Consider the following 16,552-nt stretch of genomic DNA (forward strand, 5'->3'; position numbering starts at 1 on the left):
TCCTAAGGACAGTATGGGGTGCTGGGGATCAAGCCTGAGTCAGTTGTGTAAAAAGAAAATTGCTATCTTGCTGCTTTGGGTCCCCCTCCTGTTACTTTTTTGGTTTGATTTTGTTTTTGTTTGGGGGGGACCACACCAGTGCCCGTAAGGCTCTGCACCCAGTAATTATTCCTGTCAGGCTCAGAAGACGATAAGGCAGGCCAGGGATTGAACCCTGGTCAATCATGTGCAAGGCTAATGCCCTGCCCTACCTGCTGTGCTCTCTAATACTATCTAGCCCTCCCTCTATTACTTTTAACCATCGCTTTTTCTCTGTGTTCTCTGATCCGTGATAATTTTGTCTTCCTATATTTCTGGTGACCTGTGGATACTGGTCAGGTGCTTTGTAGAATGTTCCTCATTTCTGGCTATTTTCCTCAGAATGAAAATGAGGTTCTACACCGGAAGAAGAGAATAAAAGGATGTTAAAGAGAAGCTCTGCTTGTCGCATAAGATCAGGAGTGCCTGCTATCAATCAGGCTTGTCAGTGGACCGCTTACAACAAAGCCTTTGCTTAAAGTGTTGCTTTTCAAGTTTCCCCAGTGTAAAGTTAACTTTCTCACTCCTTTCTATATTATTTACTTTGAAATTGAATCGTGACTAGCGCCCACACTTACATTCCACCCTGTCGTTTTTAATCATCCAGTTTATCTGACTCAAGACCTGCAAACGCACACATTGATCTCAGCATTTACGTAGGTGGAGATGCGTAAACTCTCAGCCAGACACCCAAACAGGAGCGTGCTGCTAATACAGACACGCTTAGATGAGTTCATAATCACAGGCAGAGATGCTTGGTGACACTAATACGCAGAGCCAAGAGAAAATCAATAGTTTTTGTCATTGCATTTCCTTTACCAGCAAAGTGATAAATCAACTAGGATTTAATTAACATGGCTTTGAAAAAAAATTCACTTTCCTTTAATTCTGAGGATCTCAAGAGCAAGAACTGATGTTTTTTCTATATATAAGTTGGGAGCAAAGAGTGGGTGATAAATATATGAGCCTGGAATTTCAAGAGATATTTGGTGAGACTCACTCCATTTCTTTCTTTTTCTGACCTTTTCGTGGTTCTTTCCCATTTGGAGTTGTCAGGGGTGTAAAAAGCAACATTTTGAGACTCTCTGAGGTTCTCAGATAAGGAGACACTCTGAGTCACCCTAGCTTCAGGACTTCCCTTTGTGCAGGGTGATGTAAGTTAGCAACTTTGCAATCCTTCAGTCTCCACTCTCAATAGTTGCTGTGCCTATCCTATCACCTTCCACAAGTTATTCAGGGATCCCAACACAAATGCCTTCATCCATGATTTATTCAGAGCTTATAAAATCAGGGTCCTTGTCCACTTTTTGGCTTTCCCTCTCACAGTCCACAATTCTCCAGAATGCATAACTATAATTCAGTTGACTGACACATCATCTCACCCCCATTCTGGAATATATCACCATTGTCTTCACATACCTACACCTGCCCGGAATTAAACCCACTTTCTCCAAACACTTTCCCCTCTTTTACCAGTGCAAAAGACAGCTACCTCTTTTGAATTCCCCAAAATTACTTTCTTTTAAGGCTCACATTCATGTATGTCTATATAGATATGTATTTGTATTTTTCAAGTGATTTTTTTTTGCTTATAAGATATGGAAATTTACTGTTTTATTTCTAATTTTCCCAATAATTTTTGAGTTCCTCATGGATCATCTGAAATCATTAGCATGAATGTGACCCAAGTAATACAACTTTAGTTCCAAACACTTAGTTCTGTGGATAAAGAATTGGATGAGTTCCTTGATTCTTGAGTTTGCTCTACTGGATCAAAATAATCTATAATCATGGGAATATTCAAATGTCATAGACACGGCCTCTGGGATTATAACCTCTATGTTTGGAGTGTTTTTAATTAAATGATTTTTACTTTGACCAAAGTGGATTACAAATCTTTCACAGCAATATTTTAGGTACATTGAATCAGGGGCATTCCCAACATCAGTGTTGTCCTCCCTCCACCCCTGTTCCCAGCATGTATCCCATATCCCCCTCCTTTGACCCCTGGGCTGCTAGTATACGTGATCCCCTCTGTGTCTAGCTTGTTGTAGATTGGGTTTCTATTCTGTTTTCATTGGCTTTAGATTTGATGTTTAAGTATGATCATTTTTTTATTTCTACTCAATGTTCATACACCTGTTTGGTCTTGGTAGCCTCCATTATTTCCCCCTCAATTTGTGAGGCAGAACAAGATGGTTCAAGTTATGTGGTTCTGTTTGGAGGGAAGAATAAAAGAAAGAGATAAAAAAGGAGAGGTAAAAATCAAACAAGAAAGAAATGGGAGGAGTCGTTCTAGAGGATATAAATATCAATTTAAGAGAAGAAAGGGAAAAAGGAAGAAAAACATAAAAACCATACAAAAATAAATCAAACATAAGAACCTGAAAAGCACCACAGCAATAAAAACAACAACCAAACAATAACCACAGTCCTAAAATAAAAACAAAACAAAACACACACAAAAGAAAAAACAACAATAACAATAACAAAAAATTAATTTGTGCTTTTTTTGCATAGGTACAGTAAATATTGGGGGAGATTAGAATTGAAGTTTTTATGGATGAGGGGGAAAGTAAAAGCCTAGGTTGACACTAATGTGAGGCATTTTTGCTATTGGCAGGACAAAGACAAAAACAACTCATTGCAAAGTATCAACGGAGTGAATGAGTCAGTACATGAGCAACTAGTTTACTTGTCATTTGTTTAGTCCCCCAAAGTTAGTTCAGTATGTCCCAAACATACCTATTATGCTTGTCCATTCTTCACATCCCCTTTCCAACTGTGTTAATTTTGTCATATTCTCTGATAGTTTGTGTAGGCACATAAAATCTTGTGCAGAGTTATTTCAATAAATGCCTGTCACTCAGACACTTTTTCACTGACATACATTTATGGAATAACTGATAGGTGTCAAATACTAGTAATAAAACAAGATATGAAAAACAGTCTGTCCTAGTTCTTGGCGTATTCAGATGAACACACTCATCTAAGAAAATGCTATGAGAGTTCCAATAGAGATGCACAGAGTGTGTGAGGCCTGTGGGGAGAACTGAGGGCTCTGAAGTTGTTTTTTTTTTTTTTCCCAAAGAAAGTTACATCATGGCTAAGAGGAACTTACCCTAGAAAAGAAGAAAAAGGGCAACTCCCAAATGATAGACAACTGCCTGTGCAAAACTACAAGAGGTTATCAAAGAGAGCAATATGTTATAGTGAGTATTCCTGGGATGCTTTTGCAGCTAGGATGCTAAGCATTGAGTTAGGGGAAAGGAATAGAAAAGGAAGGTGAGTGGGAAAGAAGGCCAGGGTCAGATCATGGAAACTTCCCTCTCCAGGCCTCTGGAATTTTGATTTATGCAGAGCCCAATGCTCTAGAAATCCCTGAGAATTCATGCAGAGGAATGACAATATCTTTGTAGAAATTTATGCTACATTGCAGAGATAGAAAACAGGAAATGGAAAGCATTGTCTTTTATGGGAACCTATATGACAACATCTATTGAATTGCAATTCTACTCCTGGGGATCTATATCACAGAACAGAGTTAAGCTGCTCTGTCAGAGTATAATATTGTTCAGAATGGCTAAGAACTGAAAACAAAGTGAGTTTCTCACAACAGGGAAATGAATGAATAAATTGTGTTATATCTACAGTATGAGATAATTCCTAGGCATTGGAAAGAATGTTTTAGGACTCCACTGGATAGCTGGATGACTTTATCTGTTAATAAATAAAATAAAAATGCAACAATATATATACACTATAATCACCTTAAAAATGAACCAAAATAAAAACCCAACAGATGTAATATGTATTTTGTTGTAAGCCTGTACAGGAATTTAGGCCTATGAAAGAAAATATGGAATGATGCTAAATTTTTATGAGTTGACTAGGATAGGAGGAGATATAATATAGTACAAGTGACATATATATATATCCCATATTTGTAAGTAAAGATAAGTAGTAGGAGAGTGAGATTTGAGGTGGCATACACAATTTCTGTGTACACTAATTTAAATTCTTTACAAAATATAATAGGAAGGAAGAGGGAAGAAGAAAGATTGCTGTCAAAGTTTATTTACTTTTCAGTTTTTAAAAATTTAAAGACAATTCTTTAAAAGAAACCACATGTAAATTCCCACAGTTAATATTTTAAGTCTTGTGGGCCAAGACCTAAAATTACATTGAATGAATGATTTGTAGCAGGCAGATGGTTGATGGCTTGATTCAGGTTAAAACTTAGTTTCAATGTTTCATTATTTATTTACTATTATTGAATTGTATTTGGCGAGGTGAATTTTAGAGTGTATTTTAGTTTATTAAAATCTTAGGATCAGCCTATGTTCCTATATGTTGTGCGAAATAGTCTAATTTTGCTTTACTACAAAAGTTATACTTTTACTCTGAGAGAAAGTTTGAAAATTAGAAAAAAATTAAAAAGACTTTAATTTCTACTCATAATGTACCATTAACATTTTAATGCTATTCCTTCAGAGATTTTTTCTAGTCATTTTAACATAATTACAATAATAGTATATTTGTATTTTTGCATACTAATTTCCCTATTCTGTCTTCCCACACATATTTCTTTACAGTAAATCTTTGAAAAGTACAATTTAAAATAAATGTGCACTAAATAACCATATGGCAGTATCATGATTCACTCAAATTAACTCTAATTGGAAAGTTTGTTTGCTTTTTTTGATCATCTTCCTTGCCTGTTGTTTGTTTGGCCACTTGTCCTCAATACTTCTATGCCTCAGTCTTTTTATCTATAAAATAGACATGGTAATAAATATGAGGAGTGAACTTAGTGATAAGTAGAATAGAGATGTTTAGTGCATCTTCCATGATCTGAAAGAAAAGCTCACGCAAACAAAGTAGATTTATTACTGTTTGGATTTATTACACTCCTGGCTGTGCTCAGGGCTTACTCCTGGTCCTGTGGTTCGGATCACTTTTGCTGTGCTCAGGTGAGCACATGTAGTATGCTCAGGGGAGCATATATTGGATTGAAGATCGAATCAGGGTCAGGCACACGAAAAGCAAGTACATTACCCACTGGGCTGTCTTTCTGACCCCGCTCTGGGATTTTGATATCTTCCTGCTTATTCTCCCTGACTATAGGCTGCACCTCATGCAAGTGGACTCTGTCCAGCGTTGGATGGAGGACCTGAAGCTTATGACTGAGTCCGAATGCATGTGTGTCCTGCAAGCAAAGCCTATCAGCCTGGAGGAAGATGCACAGGGCGACCTCATCTTGGCAGGTGGCCCTGGTCCAGGGGACCCTCTGCAACTGTTGCTCAAGCGGGGCTGGGTCATCAGCACTGAGCTGCGCAGGATTGGGCAGAAGCTGGCACAGGAGCGCTGGGCGCGTGTGCATAGCATGAGTGTGCGACTCACCTGCCATGCCCGCTCCATGGTCAGTGAGTACAGTTCAGCCAGCAGGAGCACCTCGCAAGAGATGAGCCAGGTATGCACCAGGAGAAAGGATGGATGTCTTTTAGAAAAGGGGTAGGAACTGGTGTGGCATTTGAACCTTGCCTGTCTCTGGGGTGTGCTTTTCCCAAAGAAACAGGGAAGATAATAAGGAACTTTATTAAATACCTCCTATAGATTAGTAGGCACGGGACTAATTGTACACACACCCCATTAAACCTGAAGTATACAGAGCCACTGTGAGAAGCTGTGCAGTGGCTCAGCATAACCATTTTAATACCAGACTGAGTTCACATGTCAGCTCTGCTTATTTACCTTCTCTCCCCTCATTCCTCCATCCTAATGAAAAAGGATTATTTTCTTAGATGTTATGTGAAGAATAAGGAACTTACTGTCACACATTGAAAACAGTTCATTTGAGATATGAGCTAGTATTATTGCTCTTTTTATTTTATTACTTTATTTTCTTTTACATTGATAGAATTTAAACCTTATTTTTTCTGTAATTGATCACTGTATTTTTATTTACTTATTCAGTTATTTATTCTAGTTAAAGTAATATAGTTTCCAGTGTGAAACAGCCTATGCAACTTGCCCAAAGTTATATAGTGAATGAATGCAACTAAAGCCTCACTTATAAAACCCCATGACTTTGCACTTTCTCCTTTAAACCATAAAGAAACTAGTGTTAATAACATCCCATTAATTTTTCTTTTCCTGGCATTCATTTGTTTACCTTAGTCCTTTACCCTTTTCTTTTTCTCTGCGTCATAGACGGTAAATTCATTTATGCTTTACAGCCCTGCTCAAATTTTACCTCTTTTGCTTCAAAATTTTCCAGATAACCTTGTTTTACTAATTGCTCAGTTTGTTTGTTTGCTGGCTGTGTTCCGGGAACAGCTGGTGACGATTCTTTCTTTTTTTGCCAGGCACAAACCTTATTATACTTTATTGCCTGACTTCCACATCAAATTACTTGATTCTTCATTGTTAAGCCCAGAGGCTGGGGGCAGCAATGGGTCTTCAATCAATGTTTAACTAAATTCAGTGAGATTATTATTTCCCCTCACAGATTGAAAAGCTGTTAATGGAGAAATGTTCAGAACTCTCAGCGGTCACTGAAAGGTAAATATGGATGGACAGGATCTGTCCGTCTGATCTTGCAGGGATGAGGAGAGGGGCTGCGAGAAGTCTTCTGGTGATTGGGAACTAACTTCTATGGGATTTCTCCCCAAAATCTTAACAGATATCCTGGTCTATTTTCAGGTCTCAGGAAGATTTTAAAAGGCAGAGGAGAGGACTAAACATAAAACGAGGGAGATCTTCTTGTGATCTCCCAAAATAAATGAATGCACAACTATCATGATACAGAACACCTAACTAGGGGGCCAGAAAGATAGCACAGCAGTAGCACGATTGCCTTAGATACAGAAGGTCTGTGGTTCAAATCCCGGCATCCCATATGGTCCCTTGAGCCTGCCAGGAGCAATTTCTGAGTGTAGAGCCAGAAGTAACCACTGAGCACTACCGGGTGTGACCCAAAAAACAAACAAACAAACAAACAAACAAACAAAAAGAACACCTAATTAGGGTTTACAAACCCTCTCTGACACATACTTATAAGCACAGACTCACAGTGGAGAAATACTTTTCATTTTTTCTCTGTGTCCCACATACATTAGTACATCCATGTTTGCACTCAGATATACTCACACACACACACATACACTCATGAGTGCTTAATGACACCCTCCCAACCTTTAGCAGCTGCCAGGCTCTAGAAGGAGACTCTTGAACTTAGTATTCCCCTGGGCTCCTCTTTGGTTTTTGCCATTTGTTCTTGGACACTTCTCAGACCAATACATCCAAATGTTTTCAATCTTATCTTTTCCTCTCATCCTATTTCTCAAGAAAATCTTCAAAACTTCTTTCTGCACAACAGTGACAGCCTTCTCTTGGGTTCTCACCCTTTCTTGGTTTTTTTTTTTTTTTTTTGTAGGATCACCTTCTGGGAATGAACTGAAGTCTGGAGGGAGTACTCCTCATGATACTTGGCCCAGGGCACAAATCTGATCATATAAAATTTTGGGCTGATAATGTGGTGCTATCTGGGCCTGCCACTGGGGGCCACCAAGGCTACACCCGGAAGTACTAGTGCTGGGCATGTTGTACTGAGGAGCCTCACTCAAGGGAGAAATATGATCCAGCTCTTTGCACTCTATCCCTAATCTCTTCCTTATCCATTTAGAGTGAACATGTCATGCATCAACCCAGCTTTCTGTTCCTCCCATCCCCATCCCAAAACTGTGCATCCAAGGTGCCACAGTTCTCTCAGAGAGACGCCCCTGGACATGACTTTTACCACTGTCCAGTTCACTTTCTTCCTAGAAACAGATGGTAACTAGCTTTCATCTCAAGCTAGAAAGGTACAGAAAGTGTGAAAGCCATAGGAGATGCTGACCATGGATTAGTTCATCTCTTATTCCCTGGAGTTTTCTTGCCCATAGGCCCCTTTCACCTCTCAAATCCATTAGGGTTTGTAAACCCTAATTAGGTGTTCTTTTTGTTTGTTTGTTTTTGGGTCACACCCGGTAGTACTCAGTGGTTACTTCTGGCTCTGATCTGACCTCCTACCTCTTCCAATGTGCTGCCCTTTGCCTTCTCTTCTTTAGGTGCCTTCAGGTAGAGAATGAGCATGTGTTGAAGTCAATGAAGGCCTGTGTGAGTGAGACCCTGAGCACCCTGGGACAGCACTTTGGCCAGTTGCTGGAGCTGGCACTGACTCGAGAGGTGCAGGTCAGTATGTTTTAGACTGCTGAGAGAGGTTCTATGAACAGAGTTGGGAAGGTACGTGCCTTCATGGGAAAGTGTATTTTTCTGGAGAGAGAGAGAGAGAGAGAGAGAGAGAGAGAGAGAGAGAGAGAGAAAGAGGAGAGAGAGAGAAAGGGAGAGGTAGAGAAAGGAAGAAGTAAAGAAATAGAGAAAAGGAGAGGGAGATAGAGAAAGGGAGAAAGGGAGCAAGAGGGGGAGATAGAGAAAGGAAGAGAGGAATAGAGGTTGGGGAAAAAGAGGGATAAAGAAAAGGAGAGAGAAAAAAGGAATAGAGAGAGAAAGAGAGGGAGAGAGGGAGAAGAAAAAAGAGAGGGAGAGAGGGAGAAGAAAAAAGTTGGTCAGAACTGAGTGGAATTTTCCCACCTATTTAACCCAACTCTTGATTTTCCAGTGATAAAATCTGAAGCCCAGAGAGGAAAGAAAATATGGCAGGGGGAAAGCCAGTCATCATCTAGATGCCCTCCCAATTGTTTCCCCTACCCTAAACCATCTTGGTTGAGTTATTTAGCTCAAAGTGGATGGTAGGTAGTGTTCTGTGAGATTTAAGGGGGAAAGACTTCACTGGAAATTTCAACCATAGAGAAGATTCTAACAAGGATGTGGAGTCCTATCTCTGGTGCTAGACAGGTTCCTACTTGTTTCTTATTCCAGAAACAGTAAGAGTTTTGGACACACAGAGATCTTTCAAAGCATGGTCCCTACTGGTCTCTCAGTCACCATCCTCAACCGTTTCACCACACTTTCATTAGTGTCTCTGAAGTGAAAATTATTCTAGAAGAGCAGGAAGAGGACTGAACAAACAACATGTGGAGGGGTTTAACACATAGTGTGGGTTAAATGCAAGTCATTCCCCTCTCTTGCCTTTTCCTATTTTAAAAGTTTCCCAGAAAAGCAGATGCCATGAGGTTTTCATTATGAAAGGTATTTGCATGTTATTTATAGTTACAGAAATATTGAGTTGCATATTTGCCATTCTTTCCCCATCATCAAATCAAAGCCTTCCACAAACAGTAAATCTCCTCCCAGAGTAGATCATCTTTTAGAAGGAGGCTGAGTTTCTAAACTCACCCATCTTCTCCAAAGGCCAGAGTCTTCTCTCTTTACTGCATGCTAGATTTTCTCACCAGCCTTACCTCTAAGTTATCTGTGTACTAAGCCTCCAAATGTGTTTCCTGTTCTAGTTTGCTCCTAGATTTTTTTCTGCTGTGTTAAGTCAACAGAAACTACAAAAAGATTCAAGATTATCATGAAAATAATATTAACAAATTTTCAGATGAGCAATTAAAATATGCTCTTTTGGAGCCGGAGAGATAGCATGGAGGTAAGGCGTTTGCCTTTCGTGCAGAAGGATGGTGGTTCGAATCCCAGCATCCCATATGGTCCCCTGTGCTTGCTAGGAGCGATTTCTGAGCATAGAGCCAGGAGTAACCCCTGAGCGCTGCCAGGTGTGACCCAAAAAACAAAAATAAAATAAAATAAAATAAAATAAAGTAAAATAAAATAAATAAAATAAAATAAAATAAAAATAAAATATGCTCTTTTGGTTTGCTAAAGTCAAGGTTGTCTCCAGACAGTGAGAGGTTTCTTTAGGACTTTTCATCTTAGACTGGTCTTTTCTAAACACTTTTTTTCCTTTTTGGGCCACTCCCGGTGACTCCAGGGGTTACTTCTGGTTATGCACTCAGAAATTGCTCCTGGGGTACCATATGGAACACTGGGGGATCAAACCACAGTCCATCCTAGGTTAGCACATGCAAAGTAAATGCCCTATGTCTTGCGCCACCACTCCGCCCCTCTTTCCTGAGCATCTTTAAGAGGGTTTAAGGAGTAAGTTATTGGATATGCAATGTTAAGATCCAATTATTTAATTACCCTTACAGTCAATTTTGAAAGTTAAAATGGCTCAAATCTTCATTCCTAAGGCAGGATCTTCAGGCACCATTTTATTACAGGATTCTTATCTTTATCACACTCTTATCTTCACCACAGGATTTTAACAAATATTCATCTGGGCCCGACAGAAAGACTGTGAGAGTATGTCAACTTATTTTCACTGTCCTTAGTCTAAAAGAATTTGTGGCATGAATTATGGGAGAAAGCATCTACCATAGGTTAATTGTGTAACTATGTTTACCATATATGGGAGAAAAATACTTCACTTTTGCAGAGAAGAGCAACTGGTACAATTTCATCTTCCCATAGAGTCAGGCACTTACAATTCCTTCACAGGAACTCTATTTGTCTTCATTCCTATACAGCATTTTCAACATTTTAAAGTTTCTGACTTCTCTTAAAATGTGTTTCTGCCACCCCAGATTGCACAGTTCAGGTTCTTTCTTTGAAAAGACTGTCTTCAAACCACTTCACATGCTTTATATACCACAGGTTTCCAAAGACTTCCCAGGAGAAATGCAAGCATGTCTAATTTTTTTTTAATTACTTGCCAGATCTTCAATGCCCATTTGTTTTCTTTCCTAAAAATGACCCTCTGATAATATACAGTTTCTAATAGGAATTCTGTCACTTTCCAGAAGAAAAACATACTCCTCACTCATCTCAAGTCTTAGAATACATTGCTCTGCTGTGTAAAATCTGTGATGTGGGAACGGAATGATGAAATCAAGGAGCCTTCACTTATACAGAATAAACTATATATATATATAATATAAATTATTTCTGTGTTACATACAGATATGCTTACATATGTTGAGCAAGACATTAGAAATTTTCTATTTTGATCAGTGTGGCGACTATGGGATGTTTATTCACGTGTGTGTTCATATGTGCACGCTCATGGAACAGAAAGCTCCAATTTAGCTTATCTCTTGCAATTTATCTTGTCCTTTACATCTCCATTTATTCTGAAATTGTCCTTGCTCTTGAGATGTATTTTCATTACAGTAAAGCAAAGAAGAGAACTGGTAGGAGGTACCCAAGAGTAAAAGTGTTTTTTGAAGGGGACATATATTTAAATGTAAGCAATTACTTTTAGCTCTATTTTGTATTCATCCCCAGGATATGTCATTAGTTGAAAAGAAAAGTATCCTGGTAGACCAAAACTATAAAGGTTAATGATATTGATTCTTTGAATGTAACTGGAACATTTTTAGAATGACCAAAATTTTCAAGATATATTAGAGAAAATCCACAGCACAACTTTTTATGTAGTTTCTTTTTCATTTTTGGTACATATTATTTAAGAAATTGGCTAAAGCCAACTCTGTTGTAACATTTTTATGAATTATTTATACCAGTGGTATTCAACTACTGATCTGTGGATGGTGGCAGTCCACAGGTGTACAAATGATAGAGAACACTAATTTATACTAATTTTTTCTCTCTAATTAAAAAAAAGAAAAAAGCTAAAGCAGGACTAATTAGATTTAAAGTGTAAATACCTTGCTACTGATCTGATCATGAGAACAAGTAAATACAACCAAACAAATTCTAATTTTTAAATTATCTACTTTATTTTTTCCAAAATGAATATCCAAGTTCAATATTCATATACATCTGTCTTTTATGTATCACATGTTTTTTATCATAGTTTTAGATTTATATTAATAATTTACATTTTTCTATTTAAATTTGTATCGTAACATTTAGAAAATTGCTTTAAGTTGGCTTTCTAGAAATACAAATAAATAAAATTTTATTTTAGGACTAATTATTTTAATATAGACAATTTCCATCATTATTTTCTTAGAGATGATTTCTATAATTATTTGTCAGTGCATTTTTAGTATTTTTGAAATGTATCAAAATATCTTTAATTAAAAGTGAAGTTGGGTCTTTGTTTAGAGACAGTTGGCTTGGCTGATTGACTTGACTAAAAGAAGTATCTTTGCCAGTTAGGTTACAGAGTGTGTGTTAATATTAAATTAAATAAACAAAAACCATAACTTCAGATTTTTAATAAAACATTAGAAACATGAGATATTTGATTAATAAATTGTATTGGTAATGATATTATCAAAATTTTCATGTTCTTAATTCTTTCTGAATAACTTGAATAACTCAAGAGTAGGGGGTAGAACTAGTAGTTACTTGATAAATCCTTGTAGGGTTACTCTGGAATTTTTCCCAGAAATTGAGAGTAAACAAATGATTCTAATGAGCTGATAACAAATGCTTTAGTAATTCAAGTATTTTTTAGTTTGCTTAATAAAGGCAATTTAGACTTATTAACTGAAAATATAAAAATAGTGTTTGATGTAATAATGATCTATACTAGTTTCACACAATTACATAATTCAAAGAGTTGAAGCTATCTAGATTGGTTCTACAATTTCTATTCTCTTTTATAGCTACAAGAATTTTAAAGACTTACATCTAAAACTCCTGCATGAAATATTTATAATATTTAGTCACAGATATATGAATGAATTATAAAGCCCTAAGATGGTAAAGAGACTAATTCATTTCACTAAAATATATTTAAAATTATTTTAATTTTTCATAAGTTATGATTATTTATTAAGACAATAATTTAGGTTATTTTTACCATTATGCTATTAATAATCATAACATTAGCTTCATCAGGAGGAAGTATCTTTTAATTTCATAGATTCTTAAATTACAGGAAGATAAAATAAAATTTCAAGTAATAATGATAAATATAAAAATAATAAATAAAATGATTATATTACATTAAATAAAATTTCTGAGACTTAGAATAAGAATATAAGTTTGAAGACAATGATTAAAAATATAAAATATTAAAGAAACATTAATCATGCATTTATTATATGAGTGCCTTATTTTTATAGTGTAGATAGTATGAAGTTGTTTGGTATTTAATTTCTATTTAATAACTGAAAGGATGATGTAATGTCAACATTTGAAAAATTTACATCCTTTCCAATTTTGCTTTTAAAATTTATTAAAAATTTAACCTGTCTAGTTTAAAAGATGTAAGATAAGAGGTCCTATATTTTTCAAAAGTAGTGAGAAAAAAAAGTTTGACCTAGGAGACATGGTCATAACTTGTTGAATATGGTAGCTATTTCCTTGTGTCTGGCAAGAAAATCATATGGGTTTGAAGAGTGCTGGCTTGCAGGGAGGTCTCTTTGAGATGCTGCTGAAGTCTGAGTCTTGATGGTCCTCATAGGACCATATCTTCTCCATGCATTTCTTTCTATAACTTTGTCAGATTTCTTCCTTGAGTAGCATTTATTTCTGCTAAATATATTTTTTGGAGTAAAGAACTATCTCTCTTGTCTGCTTTAATCTCCTGTTCCTTTCAAGGTGATCTGCCTTTCTGTAATAACTGGCCTCACTTTTCATGTGGTTTTTTCCTTCTCTGAGTCATAGACTCACTGTTTCCTGTCTGTCATTTTCTTTCTTTTACTTTTATTTAAAAAGAAAAAAGTAAAATCTCTTCTAGATTTTCGGATTTTCTTCACAGAGATAAATGAAATAAATTGAGTTCTGAGTCAGCCTGAAGTTTTGTGTCCTCAGATGGCTTATCACATTTTCCTCCCTACAATGGATATTCTCACCCAAAAGATGTGTTTCCACTAGACCAATAAAGAGTTCATGCCTAGATTCAATTATTATTTCATCTTTTTTTTATATTCATCTAGTCTAAGCTTTTGTGACTTTCCTCAGAGACATATTTCATGTATTTTCTTAAGAAATTCTCTTAGAACACAGGCAATGTACAATTCTATCCTATGTCAAAAGCTTTCACCAAAAATTTATATAATAATTTATTAAAAGCTTCATACTGATTTTTGGAGTTTTTTTCTATGTTAATATCTCTCTGTATTTATGCATAAGAAGCAGACCTATATAAAAACAATTACATATCATTAATTTAAAAGCCAAGAACTTGGATGAAACTTGATTGCTGATTCTTCCATTCTGCAGTGTGTCACAGAGGTCACTTGGTGGTTTTCAGTTGGTAACTGGTTTGGAGATTTCTGAAACTTCATCCCATGCATGATGCCTAGGAAGACCTGGATAGAAAGCTGGTCTTAGCTGAGAGCACTGATTACATATGACTTTTCTAGAATGGAGCTTTGGAATCATTACACTTCTTAGATCGTAGCTAAGTTATGTGTAAAGAATGTTCCGATAAGTCTGCCTGGCAGCTTCAAGTTCCCTTAGGGTATAACCAGGAAAGTTATAGAACATTCCTTCAATCACGTGCTATATGCTATTGGTCAGGCTAATCACCAAGGTTCTGACTCAAAAGAGGAGTTAATAGAACCCATCTTTGTCTGGAGCAAAGATATTTGTAGCCATCTTTAACCAGTCAGTTCTTGGCCTAGTAGAACTACTCTAAGTCTTACTATGAGCTCTCAAAGCAGCTACACTTTATTTTCATGGTTCCTTGTTCATTTGAATCTTATCCAGGGTGCTGTTTAAAAGTTTCATAGAAATAATTAAAAATCATATACTACTTTTCTCATTTCTTATGTAGAGCTCTTTAATTTCACTCATCGGCTTAAACGCCCCCCTCCCTTTCTTTTCTACTGGCCTTCAACATCTCATTGTTTTGTTTCCTATCTCTGTGATTTTTCTGTTTAGAAAATATATCTTCGTCATTTGGCCTTATCAGCTCATCTTATTTGTTTCTATCCTTGCTCCATGCTATTCAGGATATAAGGTGATGCATTGCTTTGAAACTTTTTTGAATTCCTCTTTAATTTCCTGCAGGGGAAAAAAACAAACTTGACTTTTAGAGATGGTGTTTATTTTGAAGCTGAGTGCAAGACAGGATTCAGTAATAAATGCCTATGAAAGATAAGGGAGAGGAAGCAGGAGCTGGTGTGGAAAGCCAAAGAGCAATTCTGACAACTGAGAAATAAAAGGAGGATGAAAGAGAATTGGGTGGGAAAGTGATTGGGCCAAAGTTGCCTGTTAAATGAATGCTCTACCTTGGGGTTTGAGGCTTGCACTGATTCATATTCTTGATATGTTTAATCACTGTTTGGATAGCCCAGGGCAAGTATGGTCTTGACCAAAACACAGAAATGCACCCTAATCCTTTGGACCTTTGTCCACTCTTATCTTTTTTTTTTTTAATATCTTTACTTAAACACCTTGATTACAAATCTGATGGTAGTTGGGTTTCAGTCATGTAAAGAACACCCCCCCCCTTTCACCAGTGCAACATTCCCACCTAGGGCAGAGCCCTGTAGAGGCTGATGAAAGTCTGGAGGGAGAACTGTTCTTTGTTTGCTAAGAGTACTTTGGAAGTCTGACTAGCTTCCTGGCCTTGAGACTTGCCTCTATTGGCCAAGGCAAGACCTTGCTGACATTGATGGATTGAGATTCAGTCCAGCTTCAACTCATACTACATGTGTTATTTTTTTGTGTCTTGGTAAGCTTTGGAATGAATGTAGTATATAAAACACTAGGTGCCCTTTAAGCTTTGATGCATTGTGATACTTAGTGGCTTGAAGAAAGTGGAGTTTATAAGCTTATCCCTTCCCAAATTTATCTTTGGGGAAAAGGATGCATACCAATTTTTATTGTCAAACTGCTAACTGAAGGAGAAATAAAAGATTTATGGAATGGGAGTATGTGAACATTAACAAGAAATTATTCTCTGATGTAAGTAGTCTAATATTAGCAGATGATTGAAAAAAAGAATTGTGTTCGAATGGTTTTGTGTGGTTCTAATTTAATTCAAGTGAAAATACTAATCAGGAACGTTAATAATTATCATTTAGGTGCAGGACCCCAATATATGAAATCTTCATGTCTCATTTGTATAATAATGGATTATAGTAATGATGGGGAAAGATTCTAAGAAATAAGCTTATTACAGAGATTTGAAATGACAACTTTTGTTAATTAATTTTACCTTTGGCTAAATCGCTTACAAGAGGTATCTATCAAGAAAAACTTCATATTAACTATATATAGTTTGATTAAATACACTTTAGTCTTCTATGTGTAGAGGATTATCATATTGTGTATGTGAAAATTTTTTATGAATAAAGAAGCAAAAGGAAGATCCTTTTACATTGAGCCTCAAATACCTTTGATTTTACTCATTTCATAAATGTAAAAACTGAATTTACCTCAATTGCTCAAAGTCACAGGACTTTGGCTTAAATGTCACTTATTTTATTTTTCTGTCAAGTGACAAGTATCTTCAGAAAACTTTTATAGCTATATTAGTAACCTTCTATAATGGGTCCAATCATCATGAGAGACAGTGTAATTTCCACTGTCTTAAAGATGATAC

The 16,552-nt window shown here is 36.5% G+C and overlaps 1 protein-coding gene across 1 annotated transcript in view; it reads left to right on the forward strand.

Moving 5' to 3' along the window:
- The window catches only part of INSC (INSC spindle orientation adaptor protein), a 127,505-nt gene that overhangs the window by 67,800 nt on the left and 43,153 nt on the right, over nt 1–16,552 (forward strand). Inside the window, exons 3-5 of the mRNA XM_049781019.1 lie at nt 5,206–5,551; nt 6,590–6,642; nt 8,190–8,313. Coding sequence (XP_049636976.1) covers nt 5,206–5,551; nt 6,590–6,642; nt 8,190–8,313 — 523 coding nt within the window. The remainder of the gene's footprint in view (nt 1–5,205; nt 5,552–6,589; nt 6,643–8,189; nt 8,314–16,552) is intronic.

Source organism: Suncus etruscus, chromosome 9 (genome assembly GCF_024139225.1).
Source record: "Suncus etruscus isolate mSunEtr1 chromosome 9, mSunEtr1.pri.cur, whole genome shotgun sequence".
In the NCBI taxonomy this organism is placed as follows: domain Eukaryota; kingdom Metazoa; phylum Chordata; class Mammalia; order Eulipotyphla; family Soricidae; genus Suncus; species Suncus etruscus.